The 18,535-nt window shown below is 43.7% G+C and overlaps 1 protein-coding gene across 8 annotated transcripts in view; it reads left to right on the top strand.

Moving 5' to 3' along the window:
• The window catches only part of GNE (glucosamine (UDP-N-acetyl)-2-epimerase/N-acetylmannosamine kinase), a 69,667-nt gene that overhangs the window by 36,775 nt on the left and 14,357 nt on the right, over window positions 1–18,535 (top strand). For all 8 annotated transcript variants that reach the window (XM_075931269.2, XM_075931268.2, XM_075931265.2 and 5 more), the window contains exons 3-8: window positions 2,565–3,016; window positions 4,585–4,737; window positions 6,599–6,811; window positions 7,658–7,745; window positions 8,288–8,498; window positions 13,636–13,765. In XM_075931269.2, coding sequence (XP_075787384.2) covers window positions 2,565–3,016; window positions 4,585–4,737; window positions 6,599–6,811; window positions 7,658–7,745; window positions 8,288–8,498; window positions 13,636–13,765 — 1,247 coding nt within the window. The remainder of the gene's footprint in view (window positions 1–2,564; window positions 3,017–4,584; window positions 4,738–6,598; window positions 6,812–7,657; window positions 7,746–8,287; window positions 8,499–13,635; window positions 13,766–18,535) is intronic.

Below are 18,535 nucleotides of genomic sequence, written 5' to 3'. Positions count from 1 at the left end.
CCAAGATTTCTCCTGCATGCAGTATAGTAAGAAGGGCTGGGGGTTGTAAGATTGGCTCCCTCTGTCCCTTCTCTGGGGCTCCACAGAAGAATGCTTTCTGCCTTTCCTAACTCTGAGGCTGAGCATGTGACTGTTGCTCTGCCCTCACGCTTGCCAGCCACGATTTTTAACTTGCAACATGCAAGTGGATAAGTGGATTTGCCGAGTGTTAAATCTGACAAACTCCTCCCTGGAAGTTTACTCCGTTCCACTATGGAGAGAGGAATGGATCAGTTCTCTTAAGGAAAAGAATTAGAACCCTTTGAGCATCTCTCATTGTAGCCAGAGAGCCTGATGCATTTATAAGGTCAGGTATAATGAATATGGCATGTAAATGCATCATGATACACTGCGCATGAGCAGCTGTCTTTTTTCCTATTATCCTGCCTCTTGTCCTTCACCCCGGTTATAGATGACAAGTGTGTTTGTGACTCCAGCATATCAGAAATATGACAGCTTTCCATGGTGGGTGTAAGCTGCTATTAGTTCATGTCATCTCAGCAACATAAAATGAACCCTCCCTGTGTGGCATTGCTGTGTCTCTTGTAGCTGTCTTCATTTGTTCCTGGACTCAGAAAAGGAACAGTTAGTTTTAATATAATTCATCACCTACTCTAGAGGACTGAGGAGCTACTTGGCAGTAAATTGGAATTACTGTATTGACAGTAGTGGCTCTTCAGTTGCACAGCAGTGGGGGAAAAACAAGGGGAAAATGCAAACAGCTGTATAGCTGGCTGGGCAATATTTGGGGGAGGGGGAGGGTACTCCAAAAATTTGGTAAGTGGCTAAGGGCTGCACTCTTCCATGCTATTAATGGAGCAGGGTCAGGGTCTGGGATTGAGGTTGAGTGCAGAAAGGAGCTCAGAGTAGGGGATTGGGGTGCAGGAGCGGGTGTGAGGTCTGGGAGGGAGTTTGAGTGGAGGAGAGGGTTATGGCCTGGGACAAGGGATGGGTATGCAAGAGAGGGTGCAGGGTCTGGGAGGTGGTATGGGTGCAGGCGAGGATTCTGACCTGGAGGAGAGGTCTGGCTCTGGGAGGAAGTTGTGACTTGGGGCTGGGGATGAGGGTGCAGGAGCAGGGGGTTCAGAGGTCTGGGAGGGAGGGAGAGGATGGGGTGCCAGGTACAGGCTCTGGCTGAGAGGCATTTACCTTTGGTGGATCCTGGTCAGCGGCTCACAGGGCACCCTGTCTGCTGTGCCCTGCCCAGCTGTGTGGACCATGTGTGTCTCTTCACACCATGCTCCCCTTTGGGGGAGGGAGGCTTCTCATACTGCCCCCATCCCTAGCATAATCTCACAGTTTCCATTGCCGGAGTGGGAATGGGGGCTGCACACGGCCTTTCTCCCCACAGGGACATGTGGCGCGCAGAGAACAAATGGCTCCCAGAGCTGGCTGCTTTGAGTGGCGTGCGGGGGCGTGGCAGGCAGGGAGCCTGCCCAATACTCCCCTGGGCTGTGGGATGGTGGTGGGCTAGGTTCAGTGCTTTGGCAAGCCAGGTCCAGCCTGAGGGCTCTATTTTGCCCACCTCTGCCCTGGTGTGTGCATACAATACTCAGGTTTGCATCCTAGCTGATGCTTGGTAGCTCTCTGAAAGCCTTTCATGTGTAATTTAAACTACAGAGATATGATTGGGAAGTCTCCTAACTAAACTTACTTTCAAGCTCCCCCATTATCAGACTCTACTCTGTGGAAGAAGCTCAACATTTTTCTCTGCTGCTCAGCCTGTATAACAATTTGGTACAAGTATATTAGAAAAAAGACTTTGGCAGAGTTGTACTAACTAAATATCTGGTGGCGATTAAAATATGTTATGCAGTTTGAAATAAATAGCTTATGGTTAAGGAGTCTTTGCTTTTTCTGGGCCTATGGTATTACACAGGCTTTAAAATATGTGAAGTCTAGTAAGAATATTAAAAAATAGATTCCTAGAAGTCCCATATGCTTATAGCCTTTGTGTGACTCCTTTTCTCCCTTCATTCCCTTATTTAAACTTTGTTTTTATATGGCTATAGAGACACTATTTAAAAATATGGTTTCTTTGTGCTGAAAACCCAGCCTGAATTTGGATTACTTGTTTTTTATAATCTGCAAGGTGCTACTTTGATGGCAAGCTGTCAAAAGCAGGTCAGTGCTTTCAAACTAGGCTTCTGAAAGTTAGGGACCTAAATCAAAATGGCCTGGTTTTCAGAGGTGCTAAGCAGCCACAATTCTCACTTAAGTCAGCGGAAGCTATATATGCTCAAGTACATTGCAAATCAGGCCCATCAATTCAGATGCCCAAGCATAGCACCAAGTACTACCTTAGGCACCCTAGTTGGTAAATGTTGGTCTCAGTGAACAAGGATCATTACCAATTTGAAAGGTGTCTCCCACAAAGCGAGAGAATGTAGCTGCATCCTCAAAGTTAGTTCACAGGGAAACCGGTGATGAAATACTTCTGTGATGTATCTTACAACAGCAGAATCAGTGTGAAAGCAAGTGGCATTGCAGCTTGAGCATTTCTTTTCTTTCACTTCTCTCTCCAGTAATACCTACCGTATGATCGAACAAGATGACTTTGACATTCACACGAGGTTGCACACCATAGTGAGAGGTGAAGACGAGGCAGCCATGGTGGAGTCAGTAGGCCTCGCGTTAGTAAAGCTACCGGATGTCCTCAACCGTCTGAAACCTGACATAATGATTGTTCATGGGGACAGATTTGATGCTCTGGCACTGGCCACATCTGCAGCCTTGATGAATATTCGGATTCTTCATATTGAAGGCGGGGAAGTCAGTGGGACCATAGATGATTCAATCAGACATGCCATAACCAAACTGGCTCATTTCCATGTGTGTTGCACAAGAAGTGCAGAGCAGCATTTGATAGCTATGTGCGAGGATCATGATCGCATCCTGCTGGCTGGCTGTCCCTCATATGACAAGCTTCTCTCCTCCAAAAATAAAGACTACATGAGTATTATACGTATGTGGCTAGGTGTGTATTGCATTTTGTTCAAAGTTCATCTGATTTCTATAATAAGCTGACATGAGTTTTTGTTGGTGCTCCCATGAAGATGAGAGAGGATCTTAGCATGCTTTGACAAGTGAAATTCTGTCCTCCAGTTCCTACTACAGAAGTATATGCAGACCCAGTAAACACAGACATGAAGCTGAAAACCTTGGTATCATGGTCTTCAGTAGAATGCTGTTGCAGAATTGTTCCATGTCTTTTTCCCTTGCTCTTTTGAAAGAAAAATACCATGTGCTCTGCCTTTCACACTTAAGGAAAATGTGCATATTATTTTGAGAACAAAAGCTCTTGGTGATATTCCAAATGGAGGAAAAACAATGTCAAGCCTTCAGATCTTCTATCTCAATAGTCTGTTTCCAGGGTAAGGTTAATAAAAGGGCCAGTTAGTGTGAAGCCTGGAAGACCGAGAAATAGGGACACCAGCTTCACATATTATATTTAACAGAATTACATCCCATCAATATCCCATCACATTTTGACTGTCTTGGTTTCTTTAAGAAACTCCTTCATTTCTACAGTTTCCATTCTTCTATTTGTAACCAGGAGAAAGTAACCCTACGTGACAAAGTGTGGTCAGAAATTGTCTTTAGCATCTGACACTCTACTGCTGAGTCAAAAAGCAGGAGTCAAATTTGCTGAGCTCTTTGTTACAAAATAAATTGGAACTCAGAGCTATTCCTTTGATACACAGAGGTTCAGAATCTTGTTCATATTCTTTACAACCAGACATCTGGGAGCAGGTCTGACCTAATTTTCTTAGAGATTATGCATGGAGCTAATTTGCAGAAAATCAAGGGAATTTACATGATGTCTCCTACACAGTTCAATACAATTGCATGATGTATTTCAGAAATGTGTGTTTGCATGTCATCCATTTACTTTCAGATCATTCCATATAAATCAGCAAATCTTGTTGGTGTTTGACAGGAAAATTCTTCAGATCCTGTCAGTCAGGAGCTATGTTTTTTGATAGTTCAATAGTTTAATAAATTTTTATAAGCGAGTGAAGTATTTATAGTAGCTACTCTCTCATCCCTTAAGTAAATGGTGACAAATCTGTCCCTGGAGGTCCAGAAGACTGTCAGAAAACCTAAGTAGACTAATGGATTGAGAGGAATACATGGTCACAATGAAAATCTGTCAGCTCTGCCTGCTTTCTGTTGTATCACAGCCTAAAGGTCAAAATTCTGCTCTCATTTACAGTGGTATAAAGCTAGAATAATTGAATTGGCTTCACCTCAGCTTTATGCTTTTGTAACCAGGAGCCTCAGGCTGTGCTCAGCATACTCTTATAAAGTTTTAGGACCCAATACTGCAGTTGGCTCTGTGCTGGGGCCTTAGACAATAGCAGTAAACTTCAAATTCATCTTCTTCAGTTACTCCCTAGTGATCTCTTATGGTATTGGAACTCTTGCTACAAACCAGATTGGCTGTCTAAAACTTTATGGGGATTTTATTTCAATGGCTTCAGAATCATCCTCCTACCACCAGCCTACTAATAAAACAGTCTCTTTTGGGTTTCCTTTAAACAGGAGAAGATGTAAAACCAAGAGATTATATAGTTGCTCTTCAGCATCCTGTGACCACAGATATTAAACATTCCATCAAGATGTTTGAACTAACTCTGGATGCGCTCATGTCCTTTAACAAAAGGACGCTAGTTCTGTTCCCAAATATTGATGCAGGTGAGTAAAACAGGGTTTTCATAAGTGGTTTGGAGTGTTTTTTTTTTTTTAAAGACCGGGGAAGAATTACCCTCTAGATTTTCAGAACTCCCTGTGAAGTCACTTTACCCTCTGTCTCACTCAAGTTATGTCTCCACTGCAACACTATTTCAAAATAACTTGCGCTATTCCAAAATAGCTTAGTCCGTGTCTACACAGCAGGCAGTTATTTCAAAATAATGTCAACATGCTGTCAAACTGGAGGACTTCTTATTCCGACTCCTGTAACCCTCGTTGTACGAGGAATACGGGAAGTGGGAGGAAGAGTGCTCTATTTCGAAATCAGTGCTGTGTAGACACTCCCTATTTCAAAATAAGCTATTTCAAAATAAGATACGCATTTGGCGTAGCTTATTTTGAGTTAAGCCCTGTAGTGTAGGTGCACCCTCATAGACCTCTTAATCCATCTGCATCCATCCTTGTTCATTTCAGCCCTCCCATCTAGTTTCCTCTTCCTTCTCTGCATCTTCACTTGTGCTACCTCATCTACCCACATAGAGGTAGCTTAGGGTACGTTTACACAACAGCGTTATTTCAGAATGACTGACGTTATTTCTAAATAGTGTGTATCTGCAATACAAGCCTTTATTTCGAAATAAAGTCGAGCTGGAGGATTTTTTACTCTGACTCATGGTAACTCTCATTTCACAAGTGTCAACTCACAGGGGCAGGACCCAAGAGGGTTGTGGATTCGCTTCAAGACAGAGTTGATTAGGGATAATTGCTTTTAGTAATCTCACTACATCACTACTATTACAGGCTTAATACTGCCAGATGGTTACACAGCTACTGCAAAGTAATACGCCAATAAGCACAGGCAGTGCAATGCATAAAAGAGCAACAGGCACTTGGAAATGCTTACGTCCCTTCAGGTCTGAGGGGAGTCCCGTTCCGGTCACCTCACAGCAGGCCATAGTGGATGTGGCTCCAGTAGGGGGACCCAGGGCACCCTTTGAGGTCTAGGTTCCTGGTGAGACTCTCAGGGGGGTGGAACTCCCAGTGATGTTACACTTCAGCTGTTTTACTGAGTGTGCATGAGTTGACCCGGTGCCACTCTAAACGTTTCCATGGGACTGAGAACCGAGGTCATGTTATTTAACCTATACTCTCAGCTAGCAAGCATAGGGAATTGGGTCTGATGAAGGCTGTCTGATAAAGAATACCTGGTGTTTTCACCAGCAGGGCTCATGGCTGGCCTAGAGGAATACAAATTTAACCCCTGCACGCCTCCATATGGCTTTTTATATGACAACAAGGAGTAAGGGATGTTGAAGGAAGAGGCCAAAAGCCGAATTAAGCTATTTCAACTTAAGCTATGCAATTGATGTAACTGAAGTTGCATAGCTTAATTTGACTTCAGCTCTGTTGTGTAGACATGCCTTTAGTGATGTCGCTATCCTCTTTGAACTCACTGGAACCGTGTGTTGATTGCAGGATCACCTTCACCCTTCAATCATCTGAGGAAGATAAAGGGAAAGTATTACAGTTTTGGGGGGACAGATAAGTTATTCTGCTCACCCGCTGGCTCTAAAATGTTTAAGTGCTTTCCCCATTGGATCTCAGACACTCAATTGTAACACTATGCTCATTGACACAGCTGGGAAGAGGCCTGTCTGAATAGGTGAGGTGGGTGAGCAAAGAGAGATTAGGAATTTGTACACAGAGCTGGTGGGGGCAGTCGTAAGAGTATCAGCCTTACTACTTTCACAGTGTGTCTGTGTTAGCCCCAGAGGCATAAAACTGTATACAGTTACCCTTCTGTAACCAGAGTGAAAATTCAATTGTTGTTTAGCATGTTCTCAAGTGTTGGCTTTTTCTATAGGAAGCAAAGAGATGGTTCGAGTGATGAGGAAGAAGGGCATTGAGCATCATCCCAATTTTCGAGCAGTGAAGCATGTTCCGTTTGAGCAGTTCATCCAGTTAGTGGCACATGCTGGCTGTGTGATTGGTAACAGCAGCTGTGGTGTTCGAGAAGTGGGAGCATTTGGCACCCCTGTCATCAATCTGGGGACCCGTCAGATAGGAAGAGAAACAGGTATGTGTTTGCTGCTAAGTTCTCTAAATGAACTTCCTGGGTGTCGGGCCCGGTTATGTGACACTGTCACTACAGAAGGTAAAGTCAGAGTTTAACAGGCTTGTCCATTTTATTTTTAATGGACATTATCAGAGGAGGGCAGTTTTGACCTACCTTAATTGCTTCATTGATCTGTGCCTTCTGTTTCAATGCTTTTTAGGGAAAGGGGTTTATCTATAGTCTAGTTAAAATAAATATATGTAGTGGCTACCACCAGCAAAAAATAAACCATGGTACGTGTTTTCTTTATGGGTGCAAGTACATGTGAGGCATAAAACTATCTGTTCTGGTATCATCTTGCAATTTAAATATATATACACACACATCACAACCAGGTATAAAAAGCAAATATGTAGCTTTTCTTCACAATCATACAGGTGCCTTAGGTATGATGTAAATATCAGTTTACTTTCCTGATCTCTGTGTTCTTATATATGGAATCACACTGTAGTTAATAAGAATTCTGTTCACTAAGTGCTTGAGAGGTAGGCTATTATACCATGACAGTTTTGCTCTTGACCTCAGTGGGAGCAGGACCTAACAGAGCAATGTTAGCATAGCATAACACCAGCATATAAGAGGATGATACATACAGAAGTAGGGGCACTATGTTGCACATAGGTTGTGTTCCTGTTGAGTAGGTGTTAGGCTTTAATCCTTTTTACCAGGACACAAAAGTAATTGCTTGTTCATTTCAAACTCTGTTCCCTGATCTCAGACCGCTTCTCCCCTCTCCCCCGCCGAACACACATTTTTTATCAAATAGCTGGCATGCACAAGAATCATATTGCATTTTTGATGATTTAGGTGAAAATGTTCTTCATGTGCGTGATGCTGATACACAGGACAAAATACTACAAGCTTTGCATCTCCAGTTTGGAAAACAGTATCCTTGGTAAGTACCTAGATCCACGCACTGCACTGCAGGGGACAAGAGAAGAGTCCCTTAGTTAAAATCAGAGTGGAAAATAGACTTCACTATATTTGTTCTAAGGTAACTCACCACTCTAGGAAGAAATAATCATCTTGGATCTCTTACTACATAAAAAGGAAAGCAGTCTGTGAATCTCAGAATTATTGTACAATGTTGGGAGATTGCGCCAAAGCTTTGCTGTATGAGTGCCAATGACTTGATGTTTAGGGTTCAGTATGAGCATATAGAATTTTTTTAGAAAATGCTATAGCCTCATGGAACATGGTTAAATGAGAGCTGAGAGCAAAGAGTGATGGTAATTCCACACTTCTGCTATCTGTAGCTGGACAGCCCTGAATCCACTCCAGAGCATTAAAGCATCTAACCCGTTCTGTAGCATTCACAGAGATTTTAAATGCATTATTGTCATGGCTGATAATGTGTTAATATTGTGGCCTTTTTTATCCGTGCTTTACAGAATCACTATTTTATTTGCTCTAGAATGGTTGCTTTTTATGTTACAGCTCAAAAATATATGGGGATGGTAATGCTGTTCCAAGAATTCTGAAGTTCCTCAAATCTATTGACCTCAAAGAGCCACTACAGAAGAAGTTCTGCTTCCCTCCTGTAAAGGAGAGCATCTCACAAGATATTGACCATATTCTAGAAACCCAGAGTGCCTTGGCTGTGGATCTAGGCGGAACAAATCTCCGGGTAGCAATAGTCAGTATGAAGGTATGTATTAAGGCATGGGACAGTACTTGTCTGTAGCACCAGTGTATCCTATGGGAATAGCCTTGCACTGGGGATAGTGCAATGCAGAAGCAGATCCTAGATGTGCTGTGCTCCTTTATGCCAGGGCTGCCAGCTGTGACCCCGCTTCCTCCTCCTGTCTTTGGTGAGCCATTCTCTGGCAGGGGAATAGGCAGGAAACGGTTCCTGAACACAGACTGCAGCTGAGCTTGTGCCTTTAGATAGACCCATTTCCCTTGCTCTTCACACCAACCCCAAGTATGTCCTTGTAATGGACATGCGGACTATGTGAAGAGAGGAGAACTTGATGATGAACCGAGGTAGAAATGGGTGGCTTATGCTGTGTAGTGAGGAGTTTTTCACCTTTGTCACCAGTGGAAAAACAGCTAGGCCAAAAGTTGTTACTTTCTAATGGCTGTCGGCCCAACTGCAGGTGATGGCTATCAAATGCGGAACAGCAACTGAGAACAGGAGCCCAGCACTCAAAATAGTCATCAGAATAGAAAGTATATTGGTGCCCCTGCTGGGGTTCTCGGAGCGACCCAAGACTGCATGAGCCTGGAGACTAAACTACCTCTTTCTCTGGTACAAGTGATCACCCTAGAAGGGGTTAAGGCCCGTTGTGGGGAAACGGGCATCATCAGTTTATGCTGTAGATGTTCTGTGAAGAAAAGACTTCAGTGCCTGGGGCTGGGGCTGTCAGCCCATCATCTTTCCCTAGCAAAGAGCTCATGCAAAATAGAACACTTTTCTTTGGCCTTACAGCTATCTCCTTTAACTAACCTTTCCCAGAGTGGATGGTATACATGTTGGACTGGCATAAAGAACTAGCCAGGGAAGCATAAATAGGCCTCTCAGTTGTTCCCCAGGAACTTAGCATTAATTAGAAAAAATGTCCAGCTGTTCTGTTGTGAAGAAAATCTTGAAAATATGACCTAGGCATAACTGATGAAGAGATGTTTGCAAAAAGTCTGAAATGAGATCAGAGGTGTTAACTACCTCATTTACTTGATAGGGTACAAGTTCAGTGCCAATAATGATACTTAAAATTTGGTCACCATTGTTAACAACTTCACCACTCCGAGCATCTAAAACCTGAAAGACAGTGTTATAATATGAAGAGCTACATAATCTACTCTGATCTACTGTAAGGGGATGTCTATGCTAAAGAGACCACATTAGCATAGGTAGGTCCCTGCAGCTATAGCTGCATAACCCAGTATTATGGATGCAGCCTATGATGTCTGAAGGAGTTTTTCCCCATTAGTGTGGGAACACCACCTTCCTGAACGATGGCAGCTACCTCAACTTCTCCATCGACAGCACGTTTACCCTGGGGTTAGATTGGCATGGCTGCTGTGCTGAGAAGTGTAAGGTTGGTTAGTTTTTTTCCACACATCTGGCAGATGTAGCTATGATACTCTAGCCCCAAATGCACTCTCAAGCCAGGTCTACACTAGACTGGAAGGTTGGCTTACAGTACGCAACTCCAGCTATGTAGAATATGGTTGACTTACCTTAAACTGAGCGTGGTGCCGTCCTCACTGTTGGAGGCCAATGGGAGCAAACACTTCTGTTGGCTTCCCTTACTCCTCATGACTGTGAAGATTACAGATGCTGGCTAGAGCTGCCCTCAGCATTTGATTTAGTGGGTCTATACTAGATCTGCTTAACTGAATGCCAGAAGATGGACCTCTGGAGCGCAGATCCACTGGTAAGTATAGATGTGGTCTAAATGTAGACCAGGCCTGCATAACTTCTTGTTTTTGAGTAGTAATAGAGAGGTATCCGTGTTAGTCTGATCTTGCTAAAACAAAAGGAAAAAAACTACAAAACATCGATAACCTCCCTGATAACACCATCCTTGCCACCATAGATGTAGAAGCTCTCTACACCAGTATTCCACATGAAGATGGATTACAAGCGATTAGAAACACTATCCCAGTGGATACCGCAGCCAGTCTCACCCACAATTATTTCCAATTGGGGACAACTTACACCTCCAGATCAGTGGCACAGCCATGGATACTCGCATGACTCCACAGTACACTAACATCTTTATGGCTGACTTACAACAACGTTTCCTCAGATCCCATCCCCGTTTACCCCTCCTTTACTTACGCTACATTGATGACATCTTTATGATCTGGACCCATGGCCAAGAGACACTGAACACATTCCACAGAGACTTTAACAACCTACACCCCACCATCAATTTCAGCCTGGACCATTCAACACAAGAGATCCGTTTCCTGGACACCACAGTACAAATCACTAATGGAAAATTAAATACCACTCTACAGAAAATTCACTGGCTGCTACACTTACCTGCATGCCTTCAGCTTCCATCCAGGACACACCATACAATCCATCATCTATAGTCAAGCTCTTAGGTACAACCGCATCTGTTCTAATCCCACTGACAGAGACCAGAAACTTCAAGATCTCTACCAAGCATTTGTAAAACAAAGCCCGAACAAAGAGATTACCTCTAAAAACTGTCTCTATTTACTTCTCATATTTGTTCCTAAATAAACCAAAAACTGTAGGAGGAAACTGAGTGTAGATGAAAAGAAAAGAAAATGATATAATTGATATGATGGTGATATTTGAGTGAGAACTTGTACTTAAATGTTAGGAAATTCCCCAAGCTGAAATTGCATTAGTAACATTGTCGGTCACATGTTATATATGCAGCATTGTCTATTCCTTTTCCTCTTGTTAAATGTGAACTGCCATATAATTTGTTACCGGAAGAGAGACAGGATGTGCTTTGTGGTAGAGATAAAATCACCAGGGCATACCTTCACGGTAGAGATGTTTGCTCACTTCTTAGTGTTTGATTTTACAAGCTTGACATTGCATTAGCAGTAGTTTTCCTCTGCACACATCCATAATGAATGTTTCATTGTTTTATGACTGGTAGGTTATAAAAACACTCCTTTTCCATCCCCTGCATAAACAGAGGTCAGATTACATTACTGCAAAAATGTGTTAGACTGAAATTCAGAGTCAGCATTGCTATATTAGAAACAATGTTTATAACAGTCTCAGTGGGGTTGCCGTGTTAGTCTGTAACTTTAAAAACGAGTAGTCCTGTGGCACTGTCACATTATTGGATTCTAAAGATCACTGTTGCACCTATGGGGGGTGGGTGTTTGCCCCAAAAGTCTATACAAAGGGGGCCATGTGAGGTGTCACATGAAAGCTTATGTTCTACTGATTCTGTATATGCTATTCATGTACTTGTATAATATCTGTGTGTGGAGTTATAAATATGTACTCTGTGTTGATGCTGGAAAATTCTCTGTCTGAGACAGAGCAATAGGCAAAGAATATTCAGCCAGTGGCTATGCTAATTAGCAAGGAGACAGTGAATCTCTAGGTGCCAATACACACCTCAGGAATGTGACTGATACCTGCAAACCAGCCAGGGCAGAATGACTGCCAGCATGTGAAACAGAAATACTTTGCTTGACCATGTGACCTGCTCTGGCCAGGAAGATGCCAAGAGAGGTATATAAGTGCCATGTGGCACCCTCCATCTTGTCTTCAGTTCGGCTCCTGATCCCAGATGCACTCTTTGCAGGGAACAATGAGCCGGGAAGAGATTCGATGCATGTAATGTATTCTCCTTAAAAACCTTACTCTCATGCTTTTCTTTCTTTTAGTAATAAACTTTTAGATTTTAGATTCTAAAGGATTGGCTCAGCGTGGTCTTGTGGGTAAAGATCCAGAGTGTAAATTGACTGGGACCTGTGGCTGGTTTCTTGGGACTGGAAGAACCCATTCAGGGCAGGTGAGATTGGGTTCTAAAACCCCTCACCTGTGTGCAGGCCCGGGGCTGATCGGGGCACAGGAAGAGCTGGGGTTTCAGAGGGGTTTTGCTCTTGAGGCTTCTGGCTGGCCTGATTGGCAGCTGAAGCACTCGTTGTGACTGGTTTGTGACCTGTTTGGAAGGTCTCCAGTCTGGTGCTGTAAGGAGCCCCGAGTTATGAGCAATTCGCCCTGAGCGGACACCCTCAGCTGTGCCCAGACCTGGCCCGGTCCACCACAGGAGCCTTAGGGTATGTCTAAACTACATCCTTCTTTCAAAAGAGGAATGTAAATTAGACATATCAAAATTACAAATGAAGCCGGGATTTGAATTTTCTGGGTTTCATTTGCATAATTGCGTGTCAGTGTTTTTTAAAAAAACGCTATTTCGAAAGTGAAACTGCGGTCTAGATGCAGTTCTTTTGAAAAGTCTTTTTCGAAAGATCGTGTAAACCTCCTTTTTTAAATTCAAATCCCGGCTTCACTTGCAATTTCGATATGTCTAATTTACATCCCTCTTTAGAAAGAGGGATGTAAGTCTAGATATAGCCTTAGACGTGAACAAAAATATGTATAGTGTCATGAGCTTTTGTGGGCAAAACCCATTTCATCAGATAAGATGGAGAGGAATAATAGAAACCTGGTGTTTTATAACAGGAAAAAAAGGGACAAAAAAGGTTACATGTCAATCGTAGGATCTTAAATTCTCTTATTTTGAAAAGATCAATTTCCGCATTTGAATTCCAAACATGTCTGCCTCTAGGTCTCTTTTTGCCAGTTAAACAGCAATATTTATGATGCCACGCAAACTTATGTTTAATTATATCCCCAAAAAGACTTCCTTGTTAACCCAGCCACTCATCATGGAGCTGTCTGATTGGTTCCTTCATTCCTTCAGTACTGAGATTGTGTGAAACCTTCAGCGTACCACATTATGGTTTGCTGCAGCTATGACAACTTGAAGCATATTCTGTTGACCGGATCAAGTGCCCTTGTCTTAGATGCATGTTTTATAGCAGCTTGTAGGGGTTGATTGCAGAAACCAGTCTAGGGCCCCAAATGAATGCCAGGGGCCTGCCCATCCAGAAGAACATTGTTGGGTCAGGGCCTAAGATGTGCATCTCTTTCCGCCCCCTCCCCCCCCCCCCCCCCGCCTTCACCTCCATTGGAGATAAAGATGTGGTCATTTGCAAATATAAAACTGTTTTTAAAGCTGATGGGATGGTAATTTAAACAGAAGAGAAAACATTTGTTTTGCAGGGAATTATATAAGTGGACAGACTTGACTGTTTTTCCCTCTTAGGGTGAAATAGTGAAGAAATATACCCAGCTCAATCCTAAAACCTATGAGGACAGAATAGAATTGATCCTCAAGATGTGTATGGAGGCTGCATCAGAAGCTGTACATCTGAACTGCAGAATTTTGGGAGTTGGTAAGTTAATGGGTATTCTTCCAAAACTTTAACTACTAAATAAGATTTTCAGTTGTGTTAATTTAAAAATGCTTTTCAAAGTTGATCCTTGTCATTTTTACAGCTTTTATTTTGACAGTTTTATTCTATTTAGTGAGTATGATAACAGACTCTTTTTAAATGAATATGCAAATGAGGAGTTGAAAGCACTGACTATAGTCAGATCTCTGTCTCAATACGAACTGTGAAAGCTATTCACAAAGCTATGCCAATACATCTCTGTCCCAGCCTACAACAGTTATGTATAGTTTAGAGATGGAAGCAACTAGTTGACCATCCAATAAGCAAAAGCTTATTGGATAGTCATCTAGTCCCTTGACTAGTTGCTTCCTTCTCTCTTGCTGCCTTTTAGGCAGCAAGGGGAGGGGAGGGACAGCAGGAGCCGGTACTGGGGGGGAGCTGACTTAAAAGCCAGTTCTCCCCTGCAACGTCTTCGTGGGGGCATGGGAGGCCGGAGGTAGCGGGGACCGGGTGCAAGCCAGGAATCATCTAATTCCCGGCTCGCAGCCAGTCCCAGACGCTGTGTCTCTCCTTTTAAAAAAAGTCAGAAGCACAGCAGGACGACCTGGCATGAGCTGGGAATCAGCTGTCCCGGCTCATGCTGGTGTCCCCTGCTGCGCTTTAGCCTTTTTAATGTATTAAGAGCCTGTGTGGGGGGACCCAGCGCGAGCCAGGACAGCTGACTCATGCTGGCCTTCCCTCCTCCCCTGCTGCGCACCAGCCTTTTAAAAGGTGGAGCTGCAGTGGGGTTAGGTCCTGGCCTGGAATAAATTGATAAGTTGGCTTATCAACCAATTTGTCTAGTTGATGAAAATTCATCAACTAGTTGATCAAACTAAATTTAACATCCCTCGTATAGTTTTTCCAGTGTTGGCCATTTCATAAGAAGAACTTGCTAATTTTCTGTGTAGCTTGATTCTAGGGCCATGATTCTGACCAGCACTACCTGGCTGATGTTGCTGAGGAGATACAGTCCTGAGAGTGGTGGATGACAAAGGTGGTTTTTTAAGCTGCCTTGATGCTGGGGCCCAGCCCCAGAATTTGGAAAGCATAAGTTAGAGCAGCCCTTGAAGCTGCCAGGGAGACAGACACTTCCTATAGCTGTCTGTGGCAAATAACTTGGGTGTCTGCCAAGCCCCTTGACTCACCAGAATCCCATAAAGAAGCCAAAACAGTCCAGAAGTGATGCTTATGTCTGCAGAGCTGGAAGGCAAGATAGTTTTACATTTGCTATTTCACTGTAGCAGGAATCCATTTAAAATTGTTTTGTTTATACTGTAACCGGTCCCAGCTTCATTCTGCTTAATCTGCTGCATATTTTAGAGAGTTTGTGCATCTCTGTCTGTGTGTTTGACCGTGAACTCCAAAACAGTAAGAGCTAGGACAATCAAATTTGGTAGGCAGCTTCCTCTTATCATAACGTAAAACGAGGTCAGCGTTTGGTTGTGCCAGGACAGTGGGGTGTGCCTGGAATGCGATAGTTTCACATCAAGCAGAGAAGGGGTGTGATAGGAGGAACAGTTATACTCACGAATGACCACAGGAGGCAGCCCTAGATCTGGGGCGCAGCCTTTGGCAAGCAGCACAACCCCCATCACTCTGACCTGCACAGGGAAGCAGTTGCTGTCCCTGGGCCTCGGTGCCACATAGCCCCCGCCACTCCAGACCAGCCCTTGGTGCGAAACCAGTGGATCCCTTGCCCTGCTCTCCTTCCGCTCCTGGGGAGAAGCTGGCAGGTGGCCTGTGCAGCACCCCTTCCATCCCGGGTTGGCCCTGGACCTGGCCAGTGCTGGCTAAGTCTTCTAGTGACTAACTGAAAGCTTTATGCAACATTTATTTTAGTGGACAGGGTTCTGTTTGGCCAAGATGGAGTGCAGCTCTAATATTCTGGATAAAGGGCAAGTTTTGACCTAAATCCAAAATTCTGATGTAGATTGAATGATAGAAAAATGTTATTGTCAACTTGTACAAGTGCAGACCCTGGTTAGCCCACTTGTGCCTTTATTTACCTCTTGTACCCCCTTGGGGGCGGAGGGTTGAGAGTCCAACTCGTGCCAAGTCTCCTTGTATTAGTCCTCTCTATTGCATTCCACTCCATGGGCCAGCCGGACCCAAATGTGACCAGGGTTTCTCGCACCGCCTCCGACAGCAGGGAGAGGGGGGTCTGGGCCCGCCCTCACTCACGGACCCCAGCCCAGAGCCCTAAGGACGTGGACCTGTTTAGGTTCAGTCCGGCTGGCGGACTATAATGCCCTGCCCTGGGCTGCTTCCTCTCCCCTTACCTGGTCCGCTGACCAGTCAGCGCCGGGACGTCTGCCTCGCCCCGTCCCTTCAGGGTCTCGCTTGTGGTGCCTTGGGGATTCCCCGGGAGGTGCGACCCCATGGTGCCTCCACCCCTTTTCCAGTCTCGCTCCCCACTTGCCACGAACGCCGGCTCCTTCTGAATCCTGCCGCCCTGGCATTGTGTCATGCCAGAGCACCTCCCCTCCCAGCTGTCTTGCGGCACGAGAGCACGCCGCATGTGCTCCGTCCGTGCTCCGCCCCCACCCTTGCTTGGCCGGGGTTGGGGGGTTTAAAATGCGGCGTGGCGGCATTCCGCCTGGCATGGCACGTGAGCACACTGCGCCTACTCTCCCCGTGTCCCACCGTGCCCCGTACATGGCTGGTGCCGGGGGACTTGAAATATGGGGCTGCGGCACCCCGTCACACAACTCTTGAAAATTCTTATTTGTCTTAGTGAGCTTGAAAAAACTTCAGTGTAGAGTACATGAAAGCAAAAGAAGCAATTATACACGTATTATCCAGGTCCCTGAACTGAAGGATTACAAAAAGGCAATTTATAAATTCTTTATTGCAAGTTGAGAGAACTTTTTAAAGAAAATGTTACCTTAAATTAGTATACTACTGTATTAAGTAACAGAATCTTTTTGAATGTTAGTAAACAAAAAGTTTAGCTTGGAAATTAGGAAAAACTTCCTACTTATCAGGGTGTTTAAACACTGGAACAAATTGCCTAGGGAGGTTGTGGAATCTCCATCACTGAAGATATTTAAGAGTAGGTTGGATAGATGCCTATCAGGGATGATCTAGATGGTGCTTGGTCCTGCTGTGAGGGCAGCGGACTGGACTTGGTGACCTCTCGAGATCCCTTCCAATTCTAGCGTTCTGTGATTCGATGAGGAATTTACTTCAATATAAAACAATTGTGAGGAGTCACCATACTTAAGAAAATAAAATACTATTTTTCTACACCTGACACAATTTAAAAAAAAAAGATGTATTTTGTAACTCAGTTCAGGACTTTGTTCCAGTCATCAAGTTCACATGAACCTTAAAGTAACCTTGAAGCTGTTGTATTCTTAATGATTTTTGTTGTTTTGTAACTCTTAGAATAAAATTGGAAATAAAAAACATTGAAATCAATTAATAGATATGATGTAAAGTCAAAAGAATTAAAGAACACCTGCAAGGATGTTTTCTGGAATGCTGTGACATCCATTTAAAGGAATGGCAAAGGGGTGTTCAGGTGATTTTTCAGACTCGTGCATATACTTCTGAGTTCACCTCTGCTATTCAAGTAATAATACATTCCACCCACAGCAGTAAGCTATAGAGCAATGCCTCTTCTGTTTCTGCTATTGCAAAGTGGTTTCAAAGTTCTTATTTGGTCTTATCTTATAACCTGCAAGGTATAAATAATATCAGTCACTTAAAAAGTAAATTAATGGTGGGCTAGTTCCTGCACTGTTACAGCTGTATATTCTTCACTGAACTTGGCTCAGTGGCGTAGATGGTAACAGAGCAGATTTTGGAAATATTTGCAATATTGGGAAAACAGGACTTACCTGACAAGTATGCTTCAGTGCATTGATGGTAGATGTGATATCAGCACAATGTATGCTAGGCCATCATGCCAAGTTGGTTGTTTATCTGCAAACATGCAAAATGGTAATTTGTTTAAATGCCCAAAAGCAAATTGTGACTTTTTTTCAGAACATATTTGTGAATCGTCTTTCTGGCAGACATTGTGCGCCAAAATCTGTGCTGACTCACTCCCCATGCACCGGGCATTCATGTGCCTGTAAGTCACTGTAGAATTTACCCCGTTATCTAGAACTCCTTACTTGATACTTAAATAGTGCAGCGCAAAAGATCACACATTGAGACTGTCCAAGATGCAGAAACAGTGACTGAGGTTGGTGAAGTGACGTTAGGGATGAATTTTGGCCCAGGAGGACAAACAGACCTGGTGTGAACAGGTCTGATGTATCTAGAAGTCTCCTGGCCAAATTCAGCAATGACTTTAATAGTAGCAAACTTCAGACACTGAGTGCAAGGTGGTCAGAAATTGGGTACAAGTGACCAAATAGTTCAGTTTGCACTGATAGAACATTCAGTGGGTGTGCAAGAGATGTGTAACTTACATACTGAAAGGGAGGAAAGATATTGGAAAAATTCTTTCAAGATAAAAGGGTTAATTTCTCCAGTTCTGTGCCCCTTGTCACTCTCTGCAAGGATGTGTATAGTATGTCCGATGCTAGCAGATCAGAGTGGTACATACAGTCCCCTATGGGATCCCACTTGATATGTCTTTCTACTTTGATTGAGAGCCACTCATGATTACTTCCTGGGAATCGTTTTCCAACCACTTATGCAGCTGTCTTACAGTAACTCTATGTAGGTTGCATGCCCCTAGGTTGTTTGAGTAGGTCATGCACAACAGTATTATAC

This window comes from Pelodiscus sinensis, chromosome 6 (genome assembly GCF_052426305.1).
Source record: "Pelodiscus sinensis isolate ZL-2025 chromosome 6, ASM5242630v1, whole genome shotgun sequence".
NCBI classification, from domain to species: Eukaryota; Metazoa; Chordata; order Testudines; family Trionychidae; genus Pelodiscus; species Pelodiscus sinensis.
The sequence above is the reverse complement of the archived record's forward strand: the minus strand, read 5'-3'. Positions and strand labels throughout refer to the sequence as shown.